Source organism: Anguilla anguilla, chromosome 6, assembly GCF_013347855.1.
Source record: "Anguilla anguilla isolate fAngAng1 chromosome 6, fAngAng1.pri, whole genome shotgun sequence".
In the NCBI taxonomy this organism is placed as follows: Eukaryota; Metazoa; Chordata; class Actinopteri; order Anguilliformes; family Anguillidae; genus Anguilla; species Anguilla anguilla.
This window is the reverse complement of record NC_049206.1, coordinates 13,714,226-13,736,725: the sequence shown is the minus strand read 5'-3', so window position 1 is coordinate 13,736,725 and position 22,500 is coordinate 13,714,226. Positions and strand designations below refer to the sequence as shown.

Sequence of the window (22,500 nt, the reverse complement as noted above, 5' to 3'; positions counted from 1 at the left end):
GTGTGTGTCTGTCAGTGTATAGGGATGCTAGGGCTCAAGTAAAGGTGTGTGTGTGTGTGTGTATTCGTGTGTGTGTGTGTGTGTCAGTATGTGTGTGTCTGTCAGTGTATAGGGATGCTAGGGCTCAAGTAAAGGTGTGTGTGTGTGTGTGTATTCGTGTGTGTGTCAGTATGTGTGTGTCTGTCAGTGTATAGGGATGCTAGGGCTCAAGTAAAGGTGTGTGTGTGACACTAGGGCTCAGGTAAAGGTGTGTGTGTGACACTAGGCTCAGTGGAGAGTGTGTTACCTGTGTATCCTGGCTCGCACACACAGGTGTACTTGTTGATACCGTCCTGACACACACCATACTCGCATGGGCTGCTGGCACAGTCATCAGAGTTTATCTCACAGTTCACACCTGGAAAAAACCACACACACACACACACAAGGCAGAAACACAAGATCAGAACAAGCCAGTGTGTTGTGACAGTTAATCTAAGCTGAGTACACTTTCCCTTCACACTCACAGTGCACATCCGGCACACAGGAGTTGTACTTATTGGAATGCATTGTGAGGGCAGTATTACATGTGATTGGTTCAATCAGGTGCCCAATCAGATAGGGGTAGGTGAGTTCTTTATTCAACATGCCTGGACAGTAGTGTCATATGCGCAAGTGGCAGCCTTTACACTCTACAGGTTTAGTGTAGCAATTAGTGCAATAGTTTCTCCTGCTACAGGCCCGGGTTCAAGGCTCACCACGTCTATTCTAATACTCCTTTTATTAAAAATGTGTACACTAACACATCAAGAGAAAGGCACTCAGGGAAAGGTATTAATTTCTCTCGTTTTGTAATGTTTGTTTATTAATTTGTATTTCAGCAATGTCCCTTCACTAACAAAATGAAATAATGGGTTGTTGCCCAAGCGTAATATATTTATGTCTTAAATGACATAGGCTCGCACTTCCTACTGCAAATGATGCCACCTCCTCCTCGACCCCACCTGATAGAGCCAATCACATGTACTGAGACCCTCAGAACGCATTCCAATAAACAAAAGTCCTACCGGCACACATCCACACCTTCCAGCTGAGTACTGCGACCCACACACTGTCCACCAGAGGGCAGTGCCAGAGCAGTGGAGATGGCACACGCCGCCAAGGGCTTGGTTTGGCTTCCGGTTTTCGAATTTAAGAACTTTCGAATTTATCGTGGGCCTTCTTTAAAATGGCTTTCCAGAGTCATCCCATTTTACTGATGCCTCTGGTCCGAAATCAGTTTTCACAGCTTTACAGTCACACTAGCCTCCTCCCCAGAACCCCTGCCTCCGGGTACCCTCCCGAAATGCTACCCCGCGCGCCTCCCTGTCCCCCGCCACTGCTCACCTGAGGTGCCGGGCAGGCAGTTGCACCGGTACTGGCCGCCCGTGTCCACGCAGCTGGCACGGTTCTGGCAGGGGCCGCTGTCGCACTTCCGGGCCACGTGCTCGCACTTGGGCCCGGTGTAGCCCGGGTGGCAGCGGCAGGTGTAGGTGGCGATGCCGTCCTCGCACACGCCGTGGTGGCACGGCTCCGGGTCGCAGTCGTTCACGTTCTCCTCGCACCGCGTCCCCGTGAATCCTGCCGGGAGGGGGGGGGGGGGGGGGGGGGGGGGGGGGAGGGGGTCAGAGTTCAGGGGGCATGAAGCTTTGGGACATCGGACCATCGTGAGACAGAGAGCAGGGGGGAGCACACGTTGTGTAAGGCTGAAACGGTAATTTAGTGTGCTCGGTCTGAATAGGAGTTAGATTTAATATAACGGGTTTTATACATTATAGCCACGTTTCCACCACAGGAACTTTCCCCAGGAACTAGGAACCTTTTGAGGAACTCCCTGCATTTCCATCGCAGGAACAACGTTCTAAATTAAGTTCTGGGGACTTTATTTTACCCCCAAAAAAGTCCCTGCTCGGGGGGTAGTACTTTCCAAAAGTACCGGAACTTTTGGGGTGGGGCGCAAGCGCTGAATATTTCTGATTGGTCGACTACTCACAGTATTTTATTTCAACCGCCATTTCTGCAGCTGCAAACCGATTTATTTTCATAATAATAACTTGAATTCAAACTTGTATGTTATGCGGCGCAGTAGCCTACTTTTGGTTATAGCCAGCCAATGTCTTGGAACAGATGAGAAATTAAGATTGAGGATTATAACATGTGTGCTCTTCTGTTCTTTTCTTGCTTCAGTATTCGTTTTATAAAATGTTAAGCATTCGTGCTGGGACAGCATATTACGTACCAAAACATTCACATGGTTTAATTCGGTTGCTGAACATTTTCTTCCGGATTTTCTTTGTTAGCCCATTATAATTGACTCAAAACGTTTGATGCAGTTATGTGAGGTATGCGGTAGTTCTGCGTAATTCACATTGGTGATACAGTAAAAGCAAACTGGAAATCACCTTCTGCACTTTTTGTCAGGGTGAAATAACAGGTTAATTCTAGTAATCGTCCCTTTTGCTTTTTCAGACTGCCATAATTTTACTCTGCGATTCTTCAATTCCACAAAAAGACCAAGAAGACTATGGACTAATTTATGGTGCATGGTTCGCATCTGGAGGGCACACTTCGCTGCTCCGCTAGCAGTAACATTGAAGGAAAGAAAACGGTGGCTATACCACTGCAATATTAATTTAAATTTTCACGCAAGTCCGAGTTTTCATTCTATTTATTCTTGTCATTTTGCGATTAGCCTACATGGAATTGACGATGAGAGTCGAAGTAATCAATTCACCAGCAAATTGTTTACGACGTGTGCATGTTTTCTGCTGTTGTTGCCAGTTATTTATGGAATGTGAATGCATTCTGTTGCCTCGGATGTCAAGACATGAAAGTGAATGCTCGCATACAAACATAATGAACAGTTACAATCTGACTATTGGCCTGTTATATCCTATTTGTTGCATAACAACGGTCCAAGTCGAACTACCAACGAGAGTTTTGCTTGACAACGGTAAAATATGCCCAAACGGCCGCGGAAGAATATTTCAATTTCAGGTGATTAAGTCGATAAAAATCAATAAATACCAAAGTAACCATATATAGTCATTGTTGGTAACCCGTTGGTATAAGTGGAATAAACCCCTCCGGGCTGTCCCGGTTATTAGAAAATAATGTAGGCTATTTCGGTGGTAGTATGGGGTTACAGAAGAAATCATAGGACAGATGGACCGACGACAACGTCACTTTTTCATACGTCAGTGGACTAATTTGCCTAATCTTCGCGGGTCTTTAGACCGCGGCGGAAACACAGACAACAATGGGCTGAAGGAACCTTTTAGTTCCTTGAAAAGTAGTTCCTGGGACTAAAAGTTCAGGATACTTTGGGTGGAAACGCGGCTTATGTAAGTGTGCTCAGTCTGAATAAGAGTGAGGGGTTGGAGCAGTAATAACAGGTTTTACATTGTGTTCGTGTGATAGGGTTGCATTAGCAATGCTATGGAAGAGACACAATGGGTTGGGTTAACAATGACAGGTTTTTTTTTTTTTTTTTTTTTTTTTTTTTTTTTTTTACACAGGATGTTAGCATGACAGGGTTTAAAAAAGGTTATACAGGATGTTACAATACAAAATTGAGCAAGTGTTTTTCTTGGTTTTATTACATTTAATCGTCAATGTGATTTCCTGGTGCCACCTGTGTACAGTAAATTCTTGGAAACGGTGGAGGATTAACTGTAAGTGTTATGAAGTGTGAAGTAAGAAGATGACTGAGAGTTTCCAGAGCGAGCTGCAGACTGCACGCTGGTCTCACCTTCTGCACATTCACACTCGTATTTGGAGGGAAGGTCCACACACCGAGCTCCGTTGTGGCAGGGCGTGCTGGCGCACTCATCGATGTCCACCTCACACATCTTCCCTCCAAAACCTTAGGGTAAGAGACAACGCTCAGCTGCAAAACACAGACACACGTGCATGCGCACAGACACGCTCGCACACACATACACACACGCGCGCACACACACACACACACTCACACAGACAAACATGCACACAGATACAGACAAACATACAGAAGCGCACACATATACACATTTACACACACATGCACAAGCGCGCACACACGCAAGCACACACATACATGCACACACATGCTCGCACACACACACACGTACACAAGCGCTCGCTCACACACACATGCACACACATACGTACACACACACACACAGAAGCGCACACACATACGCACGCACACACACACACACAGAAGCGCACACACACACACACACACACACACACGCACACACAGAGGGGCGGACCTTGCTGGCAGCGGCAGGTGAACTTGTTCACGTCGTTCTGGCACTGCCCCCCGTTCAGGCAGGGCAGACTGTCGCACTCGTTTATGTCCTCCTCGCAGTGCACGCCCGTGAATCCTGGGCACAGGGCAGAGGAAGAGCGCGGTTAAGGCTTCGCGGCCGCCTGTCCCGCTGGCGTGGGCGGGGCCGTGGGCGGGGCGGGGGCGGGCGGGCTCACCTGGCATGCAGAAGCAGATGTACTCCCCGATCTGGTCCAGGCAGGTGCCGCCGTTCAGGCAGGGCGAGGAGGTGCACTCGTTGACGTCCAGCTCGCAGCGTGGCCCGTCGTACCCGGGCGGGCACCGGCAGGTGAAGGAGCCCACCGTGTTCACGCACTGCCCGTGGTGCTCACAGAGGTCCGACGCTGAGGAGGAGGAGGAGGAGGAGGAGGAGGAGCAGGGGCTGCCGTTACTACACCACACAGCCGAGTGCTTTCAGTGCAATTACATGCAGGTGAGTGTCTGTGGTATAGGCAGATGCAGGTGGGTGTCTGTGGCATAGGCCGATGCAGGTGGGTGTCTGTGGTGTAGGCCGATGCAGGTGGGTGTCTGTGGTATAGGCAAATGCAGGTGGGTGTCTGTAGTGTAGATAAATGCAGGTGAGTGTCTGTGGTGTAGATAAATGCAGGTGAGTATTTGTGGTACAGACAGATGCAGGTAAGTGTCTGTGGTGTAGATAAATGCAGGTGAGTATTTGTGGTACAGACAGATGCAGGTAAGTGTCTGTGGTGTAGATAAATGCAGGTGAGTGTCTGTGGTATAGGCAGATGCAGGTGGGTGTCTGTGGTATAGGCAGATGCAGGTGGGTGTCTGTGGCATAGGCAGATGCAGGTGGGTGTCTGTGGTGTATACAGATGCAGGTGAGTATTTGTGATACAGACAGATGCAGATAAGTGTCTGTGGTATATACAGATTGCAGGTGAGTATCTGTGGTACAGACAGACGCAGATAAGTGTCTGTGGTATATACACATTGCAGGTGAGTATTTGTGGTACAGACAGATGCAGGTAAGTGTCTGTGGTATATACAGATTGCAGGTGAATATTTGTGGTACAGACAGATGCAGGTAAGTGTCTGTGGTATATACAGATTGCAGATGAATATTTGTGGTACAGACAGATGCAGACAAGTGTCTGTGGTATATACACAATACAGGTGAGTATTTGTGGTACAGACAGACGCAGATAAGTGTCTGTGGTATATACAGATTGCAGGTGAGTATTTGTGGTGCAGACAGATGCAGATAAGTGTCTGTGGTATATACAGATTGCAGGTGAGTATTTGTGGTACAGACAGATGCAGATAAGTGTCTGTGGTATATACACATTGCAGGTGAGTATCTGTGGTACAGACAGACGCAGATAAGTGTCTGTGGTATATACAGATTGCAGGTGAGTATCTGTGGTACAGATAGATGCAGATAAGTGTGTGGTATATACAGATTGCAGGTGAGTATTTGTGGTACAGACAGACGCAGGTAAGTGTTTGTGGTATATACAGATTGCAGGTGAGTATTTGTGGTACAGACAGATGCAGATAAGTGTCTGTGGTATATACAGATTGCAGGTGAGTATTTGTGGTACAGACAGATGCAGGTAAGTGTCTGTGGTATATACAGATTGCAGGTGAGTATTTGTGGTACAGACAGATGCAGGTAAGTGTCTGTGGTATATACACATTGCAGGTGAGTATTTGTGGTACAGACAGACGCAGATAAGTGTCTGTGGTATATACACATTGCAGGTGAGTATCTGTGGTACAGACAGACGCAGATAAGTGTCTGTGGTATATACAGATTGCAGGTGAGTATCTGTGGTACAGACAGACGCAGATAAGTGTCTGTGGTATATACAGATTGCAGGTGAGTATTTGTGGTACAGACAGATGCAGATAAGTGTCTGTGGTATATACAGATTGCAGGTGAGTATTTGTGGTACAGATAGATGCAGATAAGTGTCTGTGGTATATACAGATTGCAGGTGAGTATCTGTGGTACAGACAGATGCAGGTAAGTGTCTGTGGTATATACAGATTGCAGGTGAGTATTTGTGGTACAGACAGATGCAGGTAAGTGTCTGTGGTATATACACATTGCAGGTGAGTATTTGTGGTACAGACAGACGCAGATAAGTGTCTGTGGTATATACACATTGCAGGTGAGTATCTGTGGTACAGACAGACGCAGATAAGTGTCTGTGGTATATACAGATTGCAGGTGAGTATCTGTGGTACAGACAGACGCAGATAAGTGTCTGTGGTATATACAGATTGCAGGTGAGTATTTGTGGTGTAGGTGCAGACGGTCCCAGAGGAGGCGGAGCTCACCCATCTTGCACTCGTCCACGTCCTCCTCGCAGGTGATGCCCCTGTAGCCGGGGAGGCAGTTGCAGTTGAACATGCCGCTGATGGGGTTGGGGTCGCACGGCGCGTTGTTCTTGCACGGGGAGCTCATGCAGGCGTCGTCCACGTTGCAGCGCAGCCCTGGAGCACAGAGACGGCCGAGACAGACAGGTTACCGGGGGTTACCCTCCCCTCACCCCCCCCCCCCCGGAGAGAGGCGTCGCTGCCCGCCGTACCCGTCTTGCCCACGGGGCACAGGCAGAGGAAGGACGCCACGCGGTCGAGGCAGGTGGAGCCCACGCCACAGGCCGCCTCGCGGCAGTCGTCGATGTTCTCCGAGCAGTCGGGCCCCGTCCAGCCGTTGACGCAGACGCAGTTGTAGCCGCGCAGCGAGTTGCTGCAGGTGCCGCCGTTCTGACAGGCGTTGGGCTGCAGCCGGCACTCGTCCACGTCCTCCGTGCAGAATGTACCTGGAGGAGGAGGGGGCAGCGTGAAACACACACATGCACGCACACACACACACACACACACACACACACACACACGTACACACACAGACAGGTGCACACAGAGACGCACGCTCATTCTTACCCGTCCACTCTGGAGGACACTGGCAGTTGTAGGTATTGACCCCGTCCAGACAGGTGCCCCCGTTGTCACAGCGATGGCCAGGACAGTCGTCCACGTTGTTCTCACACTTTGTCCCATTGAAGCCTGGTTTGGACACAATTCACTCTAGTCTAAACTGATCTGAGTAATCGGAAACCCTGTACATAAGCAGACTGAAGCACACACACACACACACAGATACAGACACAAAGACACACACACACACACACACACACACAGATACAGACATAAAGACACACACACACACACACACACACACAGATACAGATATAAAGACATATACACACATACACACACACATACAGATACAGACATAAAGACACACACACACACACACACAGATACAGATATAAAGACATATACACACACATACACACACACATACAGATACAGACATAAATACACACACACAGATACAGATAATAAGACACACACACACAGATACAGACAATAAGACACACACACACACACACAGATACACACACATACACACACACACAGTCTGTCCCACCTGGCAGGCAGAGGCACTCGTGGCTGGTTGCGGAGGTGGGGTGGCAGGTGCCCCCGTTGAGGCACGGGGAGGGGGAGCAGGGCACGTAGCGGCTCTGGCACTGCGGCCCGGTGAAGAGGCTCGGGCAGTCGCAGCGGTAGGACCCCGGCGTGTTCACGCACGTGCCGCCGTTCTGGCACGGCGAGCCGGGGGTGCACTCGTTCTTGTCCCTCTGGCAGCTGCGGCCGTAGTACCCCGGGGTGCACCTGCAGGTGAACGCGCCCTCCGGCTTGGAGGCGCAGGTGCCCCCGTTGCGGCAGGGGCTGGACAGACAGCCGTCCTTCCACTGGCACTGCTCGCCTGGAGAGAGATGGAGAGTGAATGAGCGTGAGAAAGGCAAGGCAGGAGAAAGGGAGCTGCACAAGAAAAACCAAAAACATGATCTCAACAAGTACTTCAGTCTTATTTTTAGTCTTAAAATCTTAGTCTTAAATCTTATATTTAGTCTTAAAATCTTAATCTTAAATCTTATATTTAGTCTTAAATCTTATTTTTAACTAAATAAGGCAAACATATTGCCAATGAAGTCAGACAGTTTGACTCATTTCAAGATTTTCCAATGGGGAAAGACAATTTCACTTGTCAAGAAAACAGGAACTTAAAACGCTTTAAGCTAACAGTTTCTACTTGAGAGAAAAAAAAGGTTTTAAGTCTCATTATAAGATTAAAATGTGTGCCCAATCATCAATATCGTGATTGATAAAGAGAAAACTGAAAGATTACTAATAAATCATTCCACCTTGCCATAGATCACGAAAGCAGCAACAGGTTACAAATAGGTCAGTAACAGATTCCGTGCTTGTGTGTGTTAGACAAGAGTGACAGAGAGAAACGTGCTATTCAATATTTTCCTGCTCACTTCGCAAAAGCTTTTTTCTTAACCTTCCATTTGGTGTTTTTTGCATACCAGTGGAAGTGTAAATTATGTGCTTAAATGTCTAATTATAAGTGTCAAACAAACCGGGGAGGGGGGGGGGATGTAAGACGGGCCAGTGTAGCCATGAGAGGCTAAAAGTTTGGCCGGAGGTACATAAGGAACTGACCTGTCCACCCTTGAAGGCAGTCGCACTGGTACTTTTCCTGGGAGAGCAGTGTGCAGGACCCGTTGTGCTGGCACGGGTTGGCGGGGTGGCACAGGGAGTTCTGGAGCGTCTGGCAGACGGACCCGGTGAAGGCCAGGGGGCAGGTGCAGACGGGCACGCTCGGCACGCCCGTCCCGCTCGCCCTGCACGTGCCCCCGTTGAGACAGTAGCCCGGGGTGCAGGGGTCCGGGTGGTGACAGTACATCCCTAGGAAGCCAGGACTGCACCTGAAACGTAGGACAGCGGTTACAGAACCAAAGGAGGGCACACGGTGTCTATGTCAAGGCACCCTTGGGACTTTACATGTGGTCATCTGCTCAAGCTAGCTGAAGTACTAACTAACATGAGTGAGTGAGTGAGTGTGACAACGGAGTGGATTGAGGGAGTGAGTCAACAGAATGGAGTGAGTGAGTGGGGGAGTGAATAGAGTGAGTGAGGGAATGAACTGAGTGAGTGAGTGAGTGACTGAGTGAGTGAGTGAGTTACAAGCCATCTCCATGAGGTGCTTCCCGTCTAAAGAAAGCCCCAGAGGAAGCAGAAACCCCCTGCCAATGATGGATTTTTAAGTTTTCAATAAGTTGTTTCGGGAAGTTTCAGAGGGTGAGAAAGTTAAAACTGACTAACTGGGGCCTTCAAAAACGCTTTTGAAGTTGGCATCATGGTTCTTCTCACTTGAGGCAAACCCTACCTGTCTGTGGTTACCCTGCCCTGCTTACCGAGAAGTTGGCAGGAGGCAGCTGCCAATTTCAGAAAACTGAGAACTGCTGTGCTTTCGCTTACAATGACAGCAGCACATAAACGAGACGCGTTTCTCTGGATTCTGGTCCCAGTGGCACGTGGTCAACCTGCTAAGCCGGGTTTTCCATTCAACCGCATCAAGCAAAGGGCTCCAGTTCACCCTCTCACACTGCAGACAGGACTAAACTGGGACCACGTTAAATGGGGCCTAGTACTGGGCCTAACAAAAATAATAAATAATAAATAAATAATAAAGCAACTCTCAATACGAGATAATCTGAAGTAATAAAACATTTTGTTTGGCCCATGAAAGAGATGCGACAGAAAGAATCAGACAGGGAGGAGGGAAACGAAAACAGACAAATTCAGAAACCGAGACAGAGAGAGACGAAGGGGGGGGGGGGGGGGCGGGGGCAGGAAGAGGGGGGTGCGGCTGGCTGTGGTCGATAATGTGGTGCAGCGGTTAGGCAGCCGGTCCAGATGGTTGTAGGTTCAGATCTCCAGTGAAACAGTAGGCTGCTGCGGCCGGTGGACGGTGTGGGAGCCCTGCGGGGAGCGGAGCGTGGAGCGTGGGGAGCGGAGCGTGGAGCGTGGAGCGCTCGCAGTCGGCTCAAAGCGAAGGCGAGGCGGAGAGGCGAGAGGCGGCGGAAGGGCACTGATGGAAACTGAGCAGGGGAAGAGCTGCACCGGGTGACGCAGCGGCCGATACGAGCTCGAGCTGCAAGCCTTCCTGTCACCTTAAATATCTCTATAGATGCAGGAAATTAACACCAACGCTTAGGCACAGACCTACACACAGGAAGACCACACTCACACACACACACACACACACGCACACACACACGCACACACACACGCATGCACGCACGCACGCACGCACACAAATAAACACACACACGCGCGTACCCACAAACACACAAATAAACCCACACACGCGCGTACCCACGCACACGCACACGCGTGCACGCACGTTCGAACGCGTGCTCTAACACGTGGCCGTCTCGAACCCGAGTGCGCGTGTGCTCGTTCGAGCGCGAGGCAGTGAGACAGGATGCGGTGAGGCCGTGCCAAGTCATGAGGTACGAGGGCATGCTCATCTCTCCCTCCGTCAAAAAAAAAAAAACCCCCCAGCCGCCAATGCTTTTAATTGCGTGACAGAACACTGAACCCCCTGGCGTGCTGCAAGACACCAACAACCTATATCTCACCCCCTTCCCCACAGATCTCCCGTAAGTGTTAATGTGTGTGCTTGTGTGTATGTGCGCATGCTTTCATGTGCTGCAGATAAGACACAGAAAGGCAGTGCTGTAAAATATATTATATAAATAGCCCAGTCAAAGTCATCTGACCTCTTATTAGTATTTATCCTTGTCTTTTTTTATACCAGCGAAACCCACAAAGTCACACAGAGACTCAGTGGCTTTCTCTGAACTCCTGCTGTTCGCTTTATAATGAACAAGCTGAAATACTGAATAAAATTAGTAACGTGTGTCCTTTATAAACTGATGTATGTGCCCATTCACTTGTTCCATGCATGCGGAAAATCTGGTTGCAGTTTTCATTTGTACTGTAAGGTAAAACAGAGAGGTATTGTCTTTAGCATCAGCCAATATGGCCAGGCATATATCAGCTATTAATACTGTGTGTGTGTGTGTGTTTTTGTGTTTTGCTCTCCCTGTATTAAAGATCCCGTAATTAACTCACATGATTACCCAGCACCTCTGACACATCCTAGTAATTGCTGATGTCACTCCAATAGTGGAACACACACACACACACACACACACACACACACACACACACTCTGCCCCATCACTGTACCCCTTTGTGGAGGCTCTCTCTACCCCCTCTCCCTGCCCTTTGCTCTGGACTCAAATCTCATTCACTGAACATCACAGCCCCCCCCCCCCCCCCCCCCCGAGTCACACCCACACACTGGGATTCCCCGCCCCTCGTATTCCAGCTCCCTACGGTTTCCAGGTTACCACAGCTGGTTCTCATTATGAACCCCACCACCACCCTCCGGCCCCTCCTCCTGGTCTGAGTCAGTCCTTTGGCTGTGCTGGACACAGCACTGACTCACCGGCCCCCTGTGTCAGGGGCCAGGAATCAGGCACGGGGGTGTTGGGGGGTGGAAGGGGGTTAGGGGGTGGGGAAATGCCCTCTGGAGGCTCTTTAAAGAGGCTGTGTTCAAACTGGGCCTTCACTGTGAAATGTTCCCCGACTGCCAGAAAAAATGAATACACTCTATCAGTTTCAATTTCCTGCCTGAATGAAATGCGCTTTGCACAGCCAGCGTTTAAAACACAAACATATCAAGAAATAAAATTGCGAAAGCGCTGTTCTGCTTTATGGTGCAATGGGACATTTGTTCTTGCTGGTTTCAAGTCAAGGAAATTCCCCTCTTGACCAATTTAAATTTTTACTCAAAAACAGAAATCCGATGTGAGTCTCTCGCTTTCCCTCTCTCTCTCGCACGCATGTTTACAGCTCAGCCTGTCTGACAGAGAGGCTGTGTGTGAAATCAGCATTCAGTACCAGGTCTATTGCACCCCCAATCTAACCCAAAAAACCCCACAACCACCCCTACCATACCCACAGTTACCACTCCATCCCTATGTCACTAACAGCTACGACTCTATTCTTATCCCCACCTACAACTACTACTTCACCCCTACCCTACCTACAGCTACTACTCCACCCCTACCACCACCTACAGCTAATACTCCATCCCTACCACCACCTAAAGCTACTACTCCACCCCTACCCTACCTACAGCTACTACTCCACCCCTACCCTACCTACAGCTACTACTCCACCCCTACCACCACCTACAGCTACTACTCCATCCCTACAGCAACTACTCCACCCATACCACCACCTACAGCTGCTACTCCACCCCTACCACCACCTACAGCTACTACTCCACCCCTACCCTACCTACAGCTACTACTCCACCCCTACCACCACCTACAGCTGCTACTCTACCCCTACAGCTACTACTCCATCTCTACCACCACCTACAGCTACTACACCACCCCTACCACCACCTACAGCTACTACTCCACCCCTACCAGCACCTACAGCTACTACTCCACCCCTACCCCACCTACAGCTACTACTCCACCCTTAACCCCACCTACAGGTACTACTCCATCCCTACCGCCACCTACAGCTACTACTCCACCCATACCCCACCTACAGCTACTACTCCATCACTACACCTCCACACCACCAACTAGGGACACCATTCTTTATCAGTTAACTGAAAAACAAAAACAAACCCGCAAAACAATAGGAAGCAATACTGAAACAATTTTCATGATGAAAAAAGCGAGCCCAGCAAAGCAGTGATCGGATTATGTGAAACCGGTTCGAACGTCTTTACGAAATGTCCCCCGCAGAGAGAAAGCAAACAGGCGGCGTCTGGACTTTTTCTGGGAAAAAGAGGGGACAAACCAGTTAAATGCAAATAACTTAACGTAGAGCAAGCATTTCCATACGCTCAATCACATCAATAATGATTTCCCACAAGAAATGAGTAGAGTCCAATGAGGAGCATCTGCTTTCACAGAGACCTCTTGCTGCCAAATTCAAATTAGTTAGCACAGCTAACTAGCTAAGCAAATTGGTTTTCAACGATGTTCTGAAAATGTAAATGTTACTCGTAAAATATCACACAACTCTCACAAGGAATAAAACTTGCATCAAAACATGGTTATATTTTAATGCTTCAATGAATGCAAAAATGCAAACAGCCCATTAGCCCAATTACTTTTCATATGTCTACCATGTCGTACACCGCTTTATTATTCAAAATGCTACTATGCTAGTGAAGCAATAGTGTGGCAATTGTTTTTACATTTAACCAGTAAGAATTGGCCCTACTGGCCAATAAGCTAATTTGAACAAAAACCACATCCCTAGCCTAAGTACAGCTTCTACTTTTTGTTTCCCTCCTTCTCCAGCTTCAAATTCACCCCCTCCACCCCACACCCCCAACCCCAAAGTGCAGTATGAGCCAGCTTTCATACCAGAGATGAAACAACAACTAGGAAATAAAGGGAGAAAGAAAGGGTAGTGAAGGAGCGAAAGTGAAGATGAAGTGGGTGGAGAGAAAGGGCCGATTGTGGAAAGACCAGGAAAGTGGCGAAAGAAAGAAAGAGGTGGGGAAACGGGGGGTGGGTGGGGGGGGGGGGGGGGCAAAAGCTGGAACGCTGTGTGGTCTGAATCACATGCTTAGCACACTGTGAGCTATCCCAGGGCTATCTGGAAACGCATCCCCGCACATTCACCGACCGTCTCTTCACGGTCTGTACCGTGGAAAATGTGAGCGAGCACAAAGAATAGGCTCAAGTCTTTCACCTTTAGCTCAGGACAGTTCGTGGCCAGGAGTTCTTAACCTCACTGGCGTTTCTTTGCGTGAGCACACAGCCATTAGATGTTGTGGTTCGCTTAAGCTTTGTAGAAACTTTTGAAATATTTGAACAAAAGCAGTGTTTCTCCACCTGGTATGAGCATGGGTGCTAGAGAGAAAAAAAGTGTAATGCTATTATGCTATTACAACTTTAAAACGGTAAATTAAAACCTGAAGATGATCTTGTATTATGAAATGGTATTACGATAGAATGTTGTATTCATGATATATGATAACACTAACACTCTAATTATCCTGTATAATACAGGTGGGAGTGGAGTGTAGGCTAATGCTTGGTTGTACACACGCACATACACACACACTTTCTTGGAATGGGATCAGCAGTGTACTTTAAGTTTATCCTTAAGCAAACGGTAAGTAGAGCTTGCAGAAGAGTATGGACTAATGTGTAGCACCTGCGCGAAGATGACTTCACACCAGCATGTCCATCACCAATCCTGTGTTTGCCGCACACGGAAGCATTGGGATTAGAGCCGGGTCCCCACATTCCCCATCTTCCTGTCAGACAGCTGTGTGTGTGTGTGTGTGTGTGTGTGCGTGTGTGTGTGTGTGTGTGTGTGTGTGTGTGCGTGCGTGTGCGTGTGTGCATGTGCTTGAGAAACTGCGTGTGTATATGTGTGTGAAAATGTGTGTGTGTGAGAGAGAGAGAGAGAGAGAGTGAAAATGAGTGTGTGTATGTGTGATAATGAGAGAGTTGTGTGCGGGCATGCATCTGGCACTGCTCAATCAGAATGTAACATGACTACTAAATCAAAGATCATTGGCAGTTAATTTACGACAGCCACCTTTTAACATGTCGGCACTAGGGGCAGTGTGGAAAACGCCATAAATGAGCATCTTAAGAAAAAACAATAAACTGAGGCTGGAGGCTGGCTCATCCTGTAAAGGCACTGTTCCAGTGTATGGATGGGCTCCTCGGTCAGGTATCAAATTCCCATCACGCCACTGCTAACTGTAGCTAGCAGCACTGCAGGACAAAGCACAGTTGGTTCTAGCGTTGCCCAGGGATGGAAGGGTTTCAGCTGGCCAGGACGATAGAGGGTGCGTCCCAATACTCAGAAAATGTATCCGCCTTTCCTCCATTACCACCTCATCTCCTCCCTGCCCCGAAAACTGATCTTTGCATCCTCCCTGCCTCCATTGTCCCCATATTGGAGGAAACGAGCAAAGTGGCTTCAAACTGGGTGAAGGATGCATCAAACTAAGCTACCGTGAAAGTCTTTCCATATTTCTGGGCGACATCACGAATGTGCTCCCACCCAGAGAGATTGAAAGACCATCGCACAGAATCTGACACTGGCTGCATCTCAAACGAAAGGCAGTTGCCTCGCTGCCTACATCCTTAGAAGTAAGCCCCCGCGCCCCCCCCCCCCCCCAAGGGCAGCATTTTTGCCATTTGAGATGCAGCCACTATCTAAACTTGAGATGATGGAGAACTTGAATTTCCCCAATTATGCAAGATATTTAGCCAAATGTGTGTGTGGTTCAGTAGTTTATCACACACAGAATTCAACCCGAAGGCTAGATTGCCTACAATCGATAACAAAATGTCAGTTCTTTTTTGTGGTTCATATTATACAAACAAATGAGGTATTTTAAGATGGGGAAGCAGGTTTTTATTTGCTTGAGCATGAATGCTGCGTAAACTAATACGATTCATAAATAAGCATGCCAGGTGCACTTATTGCAGCATGTCAATATGCATGAATTTATTCAACAAGCAATTTCCAAAGCACGTATTTTTTACCCAAAAATTTGATTTCAGATGGGGATTGTGAATTAGTGGACTTCTCAGACATCAGACACAATGGGATTCTAGAATTACAGTATGCGTATACAGTGAGATGTTCACTTTGATCTAATGGTGCTGATTACATATTAATTAGTGTCTTGACGCAAACTGCAATTTCAGGCATGTCTTCCTTTTGGCTACTGTATACATACAACTACTTGTAGGCTACTTAAAACTTACAAGCTATTTTTCTGCTTTAAATGGGCTGCTCATGTGTAAGATCTGTTCGGCTATGGAAATATTTGTTGGCTCCGCAAAAAATAACTATTATGATAGGGCTACTTCATCAACAGTTGACGTTGACTTTGATGACAGAGAACCAGAAAAGCTGTCCCAATTTTCTCGACGCCGCCTTGTTCTCTTCTTCCTCCCTCTCGTCTCCTAACCTCCTTTCTCCTCGCATATTTCCGGGAAGGAAGCGAGCGGTTGTGGAGGAGTAGAGGAAAGGAGGTGAGAAGCGAGTAGCATTGGGACGCACTGCTGGTCAATCAGGGGCCCGCGAGTCCCCATGTTAAGCTGCACGTGAAGCGTCTTCCTCACACTCACGTCTGCACATGCCTGGCATGGGATGGGAAACGGCGGCTGACATCACACACCGCGGAGGATAGCGCATGCTGCTCTGCATTCTCCCAAAACTCACTGGTAATGGAAATACGTGCAGGTGAATATGACTGGGCGTTCCAAATTGGAGAGAAAAAGGGGGAGCGAGCATTCGAAGAACATAAAATCCCACAATTAGCGTGGCAGCCGTGTGAACCGGCCTACGCTTTCAGAGGATGAGAGAGAAATCACTGAGAAAGAATGGGTTATGCAAATATGAAAAAGTTGAGAGTTCGTGAAGTGGCGCTCTCCCACGAACAGACCGACTTCACCCCTCCGCCTCCCACGCAGCTCCTATAATCCCAACGCGCAGTCCTCACAGTTGGTTTAACGAGGGGTGTGACCGCCCAGACGTTCTATTTATTCAACAGACATTCGGCTCTCCGCGATGGCACCGCAAGGAGATCCCGGTGTCTCTGACCGCACCCCTCCGATGATATTCGCAATAAGCCAGCGAGACGCGAGTTTAGCTCCTGCGGATTTAGCGGCGTTAAACGCGCCTGGGGCTGAATATCCGCCCGGTAAACAGCGCCGGGGGGGGGGGGTCCTCGCGACAGTGTGGGAGAGTCTGGTTCTCAGGGACAGCGCCAGGCCCCCGGGGGCAACGCCACACCCGCTCTTCCCGCCGCCGGGGCTTTCTGGAGAGGGAGGGGCCACCAGACTGCGAGCAGCGCTCCCGCGCGAACCCGTTCTGTTTGTCGGCCATTTTGCACCTCGGGGCATCGGCGCTTTGTTGTTCGCAGAGGCGGGAAGCTTCGTTTCTGCAGGCGCAGTGACTCTGCAGTCACCCCGCCAGCGAACCTGCAGCTAACCGAGCCCTATATTCCGTGCTATGATAAGCTAAGAACACCTGCCAAAAACTACTCCATAAGCACAGCATCTCAACTTCCTGGCCAACGAGTAAGCCAACGTTAGCTTGCTACACATTATCTTTCATTTCTATGCAAACAACAAGGATTATTTTTCAGCCAGTGGCAAGCTGCTTAATGGCACATAACTGCAGGATAAAAACAAAAGTCTGGCTGCCCCCTGAAACTATATCGAATAGCAGCGAGCCTGCAGAAATGACTTGAGATGCAAGGTCAGGCCAGTAGTCAGGCTGCTTGCGTCTTCACCTTATGACGTCACATCTGATTGGACAGTTGTGAGAGGAAGTGAAGGCAGATAGGCTTTGTTTCGCATCATTTGAAGGCCACAGCAGCAGCCTCTCTCTGCGGCATGAATTCCATAAAAGTTGGACTGACGTGCTCTCATGTTTGGACACTCTACCTCAGTAGGCAAGAAGCAGAAGTTGAGAACCGAGCCCATCAAAGGCAGCGGCCAACACAGAGGTTCCCTTTATTCTTAATTTAACCACTGAACCATCAAAGCAGAAAATGATTCTGAATAAAAAATGGGCAACACATTAGTTCTGTGTTCAGTTGTTTTTATCGCTGGTTTTATTTCGCTTGTTTACCCAAACGGCTACACACATCCAGTGTTCATCTGTAGCCTCTCCCTCATGACCTTCCCTTTTCTGGAGGGCCATCGATGAGGTACCTCAGCACACAGAGTCACAGACTGACTCAAGTGTCCTGAACAAGACACTGCACGGTTCCTACTTTCTTGGGCGGCAGTGTGATATAATGGGTAAGGAACTGGTCTAGTAACCTAAAGGTCGCAGGTTCTACATTTGTGCTCTGCAGGTAGGGCCACTGTGAGCTGATGACTGATGACTGACAGCCCATAGCTATACTCAATAGCTGCTCTTCAACAAAATGGATGAGCAAATCTGTGCATATCACCTACAGAATTCAGGTATTAGCCGCAAGTCGACTTCCTCCAACTTTAAGAGCAGTAGGGCCACAGTGAGTGAACAACGAGCAAGATAAAGAGCACATGGCTAACGCAATCGCTGATGATCAGTTTTCCTTCGTTGCGCTGCGTTCTCTGTGGCGATGAAAGACTCTAATGAAGAGGCGCAGCGAGAGAGGAAGTTCAGACGAGTTAATCCTGGCGGCGCTGCCCTCCGCCCCGAGGGCGAGCGCCGAGAGTCGACAGGATCGTCTTCCTCCTCCTCCTGCTCCCTTGTTCCCTTCCTCTGCTGACGCATCTCCGCTGCATGAGCTCAGCACAGCGGAGTGACAGGCTTATCCAATTACGCCGCCTTGGCAGCTGGAAGACACCTTCCTCTTTGCCTCTCCTGTTTCTCTCCCCAGGGCGGACTCGGGCCGTCAGATCAAACGGTGGCTCCTTTTCCGCGAGAGCGTGAATCAGCGGGGCCCGTGTGCCCCGAGCCGTCCCTGACAAAGGGCGACCCGTCCTGGCACTGCCGATCTGAGGCCGGCGCATCCCGCGCCGCGGGGCGGGAGTCGCTCGGCAACAACAACCCCCCCCCCCCGCGCGCGCAAGTCCCAGGCGCACTTTGGCGGGCGCTAACATTAACGCCAAGGGCAATTTGAAAGTGCTGGAGGGCGGGGTCTCTCACGTGTTTGGTCACTGAGGAGCATTCAAATTCGATTGGGACCAGTGAAATGACTCTGCTTAGCTGAGGGAATGAACAGAATGCTTAAACTGGAAATGCTAGGGCCCTCAACACAAAGGACCCTCTGCGGTTGACGTTTGCGTCTCGGCTGTGGGGCATTCTTCATCAATCCTGTCCGACGTTCACCCCGCCCTGGTGGACATGGCAACCAGCTCCTCCCATTCCACAAAAACAGGACCGGATCCCGCGTTTTCATTGGAGAGCACCAAACCTTCCAACCAAAGCACCAAGCGGTGTATCAAATAATCTTCTTTTGTTGTTTACATCTAATATTTAATTAGCACTTCGCATTTTAATGAGTTACATAAGGCAGGCATGAGAAAGGAAGGAGTGATTAAAGTGTTTGCTGTTCTTTTTAACGCAGCCAAATGAAGCTGAATCATAAGGCATAACACACCAAAGTGGATTTGTCACCTGTGTGACTGCTAACTGACTCAGGCACAAGCTGGCGCCAGTCCACCTTTGAGAGCTTTTGATTGGCCGCGCCAAGCAGTTAAAAAACCAGCCCTGTAAAAGACCGCTCATCCGCTGGGTTTGTCCCTGGTGTTCATTTCCCGTTTAAATAAACATTAATCCAATGTTTCTTCATTCCTCAGTTTAGAATGCACAGTGGTAACTTTAGGTCTGTTCCATCACTGCAACATCTTACCATAATAATTAAGGAGGGGGTAGAGACTGTTGACCATTCTGATCAGTTCTGTTCATTCATCGGTCTGCCAACTGAGCAGTGACAGAATAGCATACCTGGTGTGGGGGCCTGATGGATCAGTCATCACTACTGCTGAATGAGGCAGAGAATACCCTTCTCATTAAAGCTCTCCCACCCTGGAGACCATGTAAGATATTATGACTACCACTGTGAAACTTGTACCATTACAGTGAACCAACCAAAAACACCCCCCACCTTCTTATATGGTTTAACCATTTCATGGTTTGTTCTACCAAATCATTTACTTCTGTTTTGTTATTTCTTGGTGTACCAGTTACATGTGTCTGTGTGTATGTATGTATATTTATTAAATATGACCAGCAGGGTGAAACACTGATTCGATATTCTGTGTTTGGACTGTGTGTGTGCGCGCATGTGTGTGTGTGTGTATGTGTAAGAGAGAGTGTTCGGGGGGGTTAGGGCGCTGTGCCACTAGCCCCTTCCTTCCTCCCTCCCCTGACTTTCACTTCTGCCCTGTCGCACACCAGCTCAGTCACACTGTCACTCGGGGAAGGAGAGGACAGGGCAAACCCACTGACTTTCCAGCTTCCCCTTTCACACTCTAACCACCCACTGCCTCACGGCCTGTCACCCACTGGACACCACAGCACCCTGCCGTAAGTTGAGAACCCACACAGATATACACACACACACGCGCACACACACACTTACAGGCACAAATACAAATATACACACATGCAGCTATGCAGGCAGATATACAGACACACACACACACACACACACACACACACTTACAGGCACATATGCAAATATACACAAAAATATGCACACAGATATACAGACACACATACATACAATGTTTACAGGCACACATGCAGATATATACACAAATACACACTTACAAGCACAGATACAGACATACACACACATGCACACTTACAAGCACACACAGATGTATACACACACATACACACGGGGCCACATACAGATATATGTCCTGTACACACACGTACACACTTACAGACACCCATACAAATGTGTGACAAACAGACAGACAGACACATGCAGATATACATGCACACAGACAGACAGACAGACACACACAGACAGTTATATGCTGTGACAAGCCCGGTGGCGCAGTGAGTCAAACACACACGCAGGTGCAGCTCCCCTCTCAGGACTCGTCCCCGGTGCAGTCGCACCGGTTCGACAGCTTCAGCACGCCTCTCTCCCGCCGTGCAGAAGGCTTCAGAAACGTGTGAGGTGTTCCTTCTTAAGGCGTTTGGTTAAGCAAACCGTCACCCACAAGGCAGACCTGTATCCGATACGCCCATCTAATCACATTCCCTGGGGTTTACATCCGGCATTTAAACACATAACCCCACCCACAAAACGATCCTGAGATTTTAGGCCCCTCCCATTTCGGCTGATTAAAGAGGGTGCAAACTAGCGTGCAGATCCAAGACATAGGTAGTCAGCCGCCGCTACTCTTCAGTCTGCAGGCTTCTCCTTGACCAGAGGCGGCGCTACTGAGCAGCAAGGTGGAAACAACTTGCGACCTTAAACCAGGGGAGTCCAATGTTACCCAAAAAGGGCCAAGCATTAAGACACCCGCTTCTACTTATCAGGAACTTGGTTGAGGACCATAATTAGTCAATTAGTTGAATCAGGTGTCGTAGAGCTGGTCTGAAACAAAAACCTCCACCCACACCTGCCCTTTTCAAATAAGACTGGACACCCTGGCCTCAAACCTTCCCTCCCCAGGGATACAGTACTGCAATCCTGCAGCCAATCACACGCTGACACACAGGAACCACCTGGACTTAGCCGGAGTCTAAAAGGCTGCACTAGAAACATGTGCTGAAATGGTACAGTCCACTCCAAGCGCAGGCGGGGTTGGCAGGGTGACGACGCAAGCGGGCCTTACTTGCAGTATCCCGTGCCGTTGCCGTAGGTGACGCAGCTTCCGTTCACGCAGGGCTTCTGGGGACCGGCACACTGCAGCGCTGCAACACAGAGACCAGGCGTCACCACTTCACGAACCGCACAGTTCTAGCCGGGGCGCGACCCCGCCACTGCTGCATGCAGCACCGGGAGGACACCATGTCGGCTTGAGACCGACTTCAGAGCGGCTTTAAGAGTACCCATGAGCCTCTTTACTGAGACGAAGCGACAGCTACATAGACATGGAAATCGCTACATAAATGAAGAGTGCTAACACCATGAAGCTATCCTGGGCTGATCACTACAGGCATTGTTGGAGCCAATCTGTTATTTTATAGTGCGGTGATGGTAAAATGAATACCTGGGCCTGTAATGTCACATTAGGGAAGGCATTTGAAAAAAACATTTCTCAAACACTGCAACTGCGACTAATCAATCAGACATGAGCTGCAGGTTATTTTCCCAACCGCTCCCATTATATTTTGCACATGGTTTTCAGATATTTGCATTTTACTACATTTGCAGATAAAAGCCCAATTCAACCACAGCTACTGGTGGCACAGATATTAGCTGTCTGAGTTCGCTCGCAGTCATAAACAGCAATTATTTTTCGCTTCCTCAGATGTTTTCACTGAAGCTAATTAGCAAGCATATCTTACGGGGGCCACAAGTCAGTATGAAGCCAAACATCTCAATGTCTTTTATTGAAAAAAGAAAAAAACTGAAAAGACCTGTGGAGAATGTACACATGGATAAGAAAAAGGAGAAGCCATTTTCCCGACAAACAAGAACCAACACGAGCTAAGCAGGCTCCAGCCATAAAGAAACCTTAGCCTGGAAACAATAATCAAAGCCTTTCGTTAGGAATTTCTCAGAAACAGAA

The 22,500-nt window shown here is 48.8% G+C and overlaps 1 protein-coding gene across 2 annotated transcripts in view; it reads right to left on the bottom strand.

Moving 5' to 3' along the window:
* Positions 1-22,500, bottom strand: part of LOC118229813 (neurogenic locus notch homolog protein 2-like) — a 51,236-nt gene that overhangs the window by 21,646 nt on the left and 7,090 nt on the right. For both annotated transcript variants that reach the window (XM_035422212.1, XM_035422214.1), the window contains exons 2-12: positions 21,601-21,679; positions 8,873-9,138; positions 7,791-8,129; positions 7,241-7,363; positions 6,886-7,119; positions 6,635-6,790; positions 4,489-4,674; positions 4,275-4,388; positions 3,770-3,883; positions 1,366-1,599; positions 287-397 (exon numbers count right to left, since the gene is read on the bottom strand). In XM_035422212.1, coding sequence (XP_035278103.1) covers positions 287-397; positions 1,366-1,599; positions 3,770-3,883; positions 4,275-4,388; positions 4,489-4,674; positions 6,635-6,790; positions 6,886-7,119; positions 7,241-7,363; positions 7,791-8,129; positions 8,873-9,138; positions 21,601-21,679 — 1,956 coding nt within the window. The remainder of the gene's footprint in view (positions 1-286; positions 398-1,365; positions 1,600-3,769; positions 3,884-4,274; positions 4,389-4,488; positions 4,675-6,634; positions 6,791-6,885; positions 7,120-7,240; positions 7,364-7,790; positions 8,130-8,872; positions 9,139-21,600; positions 21,680-22,500) is intronic.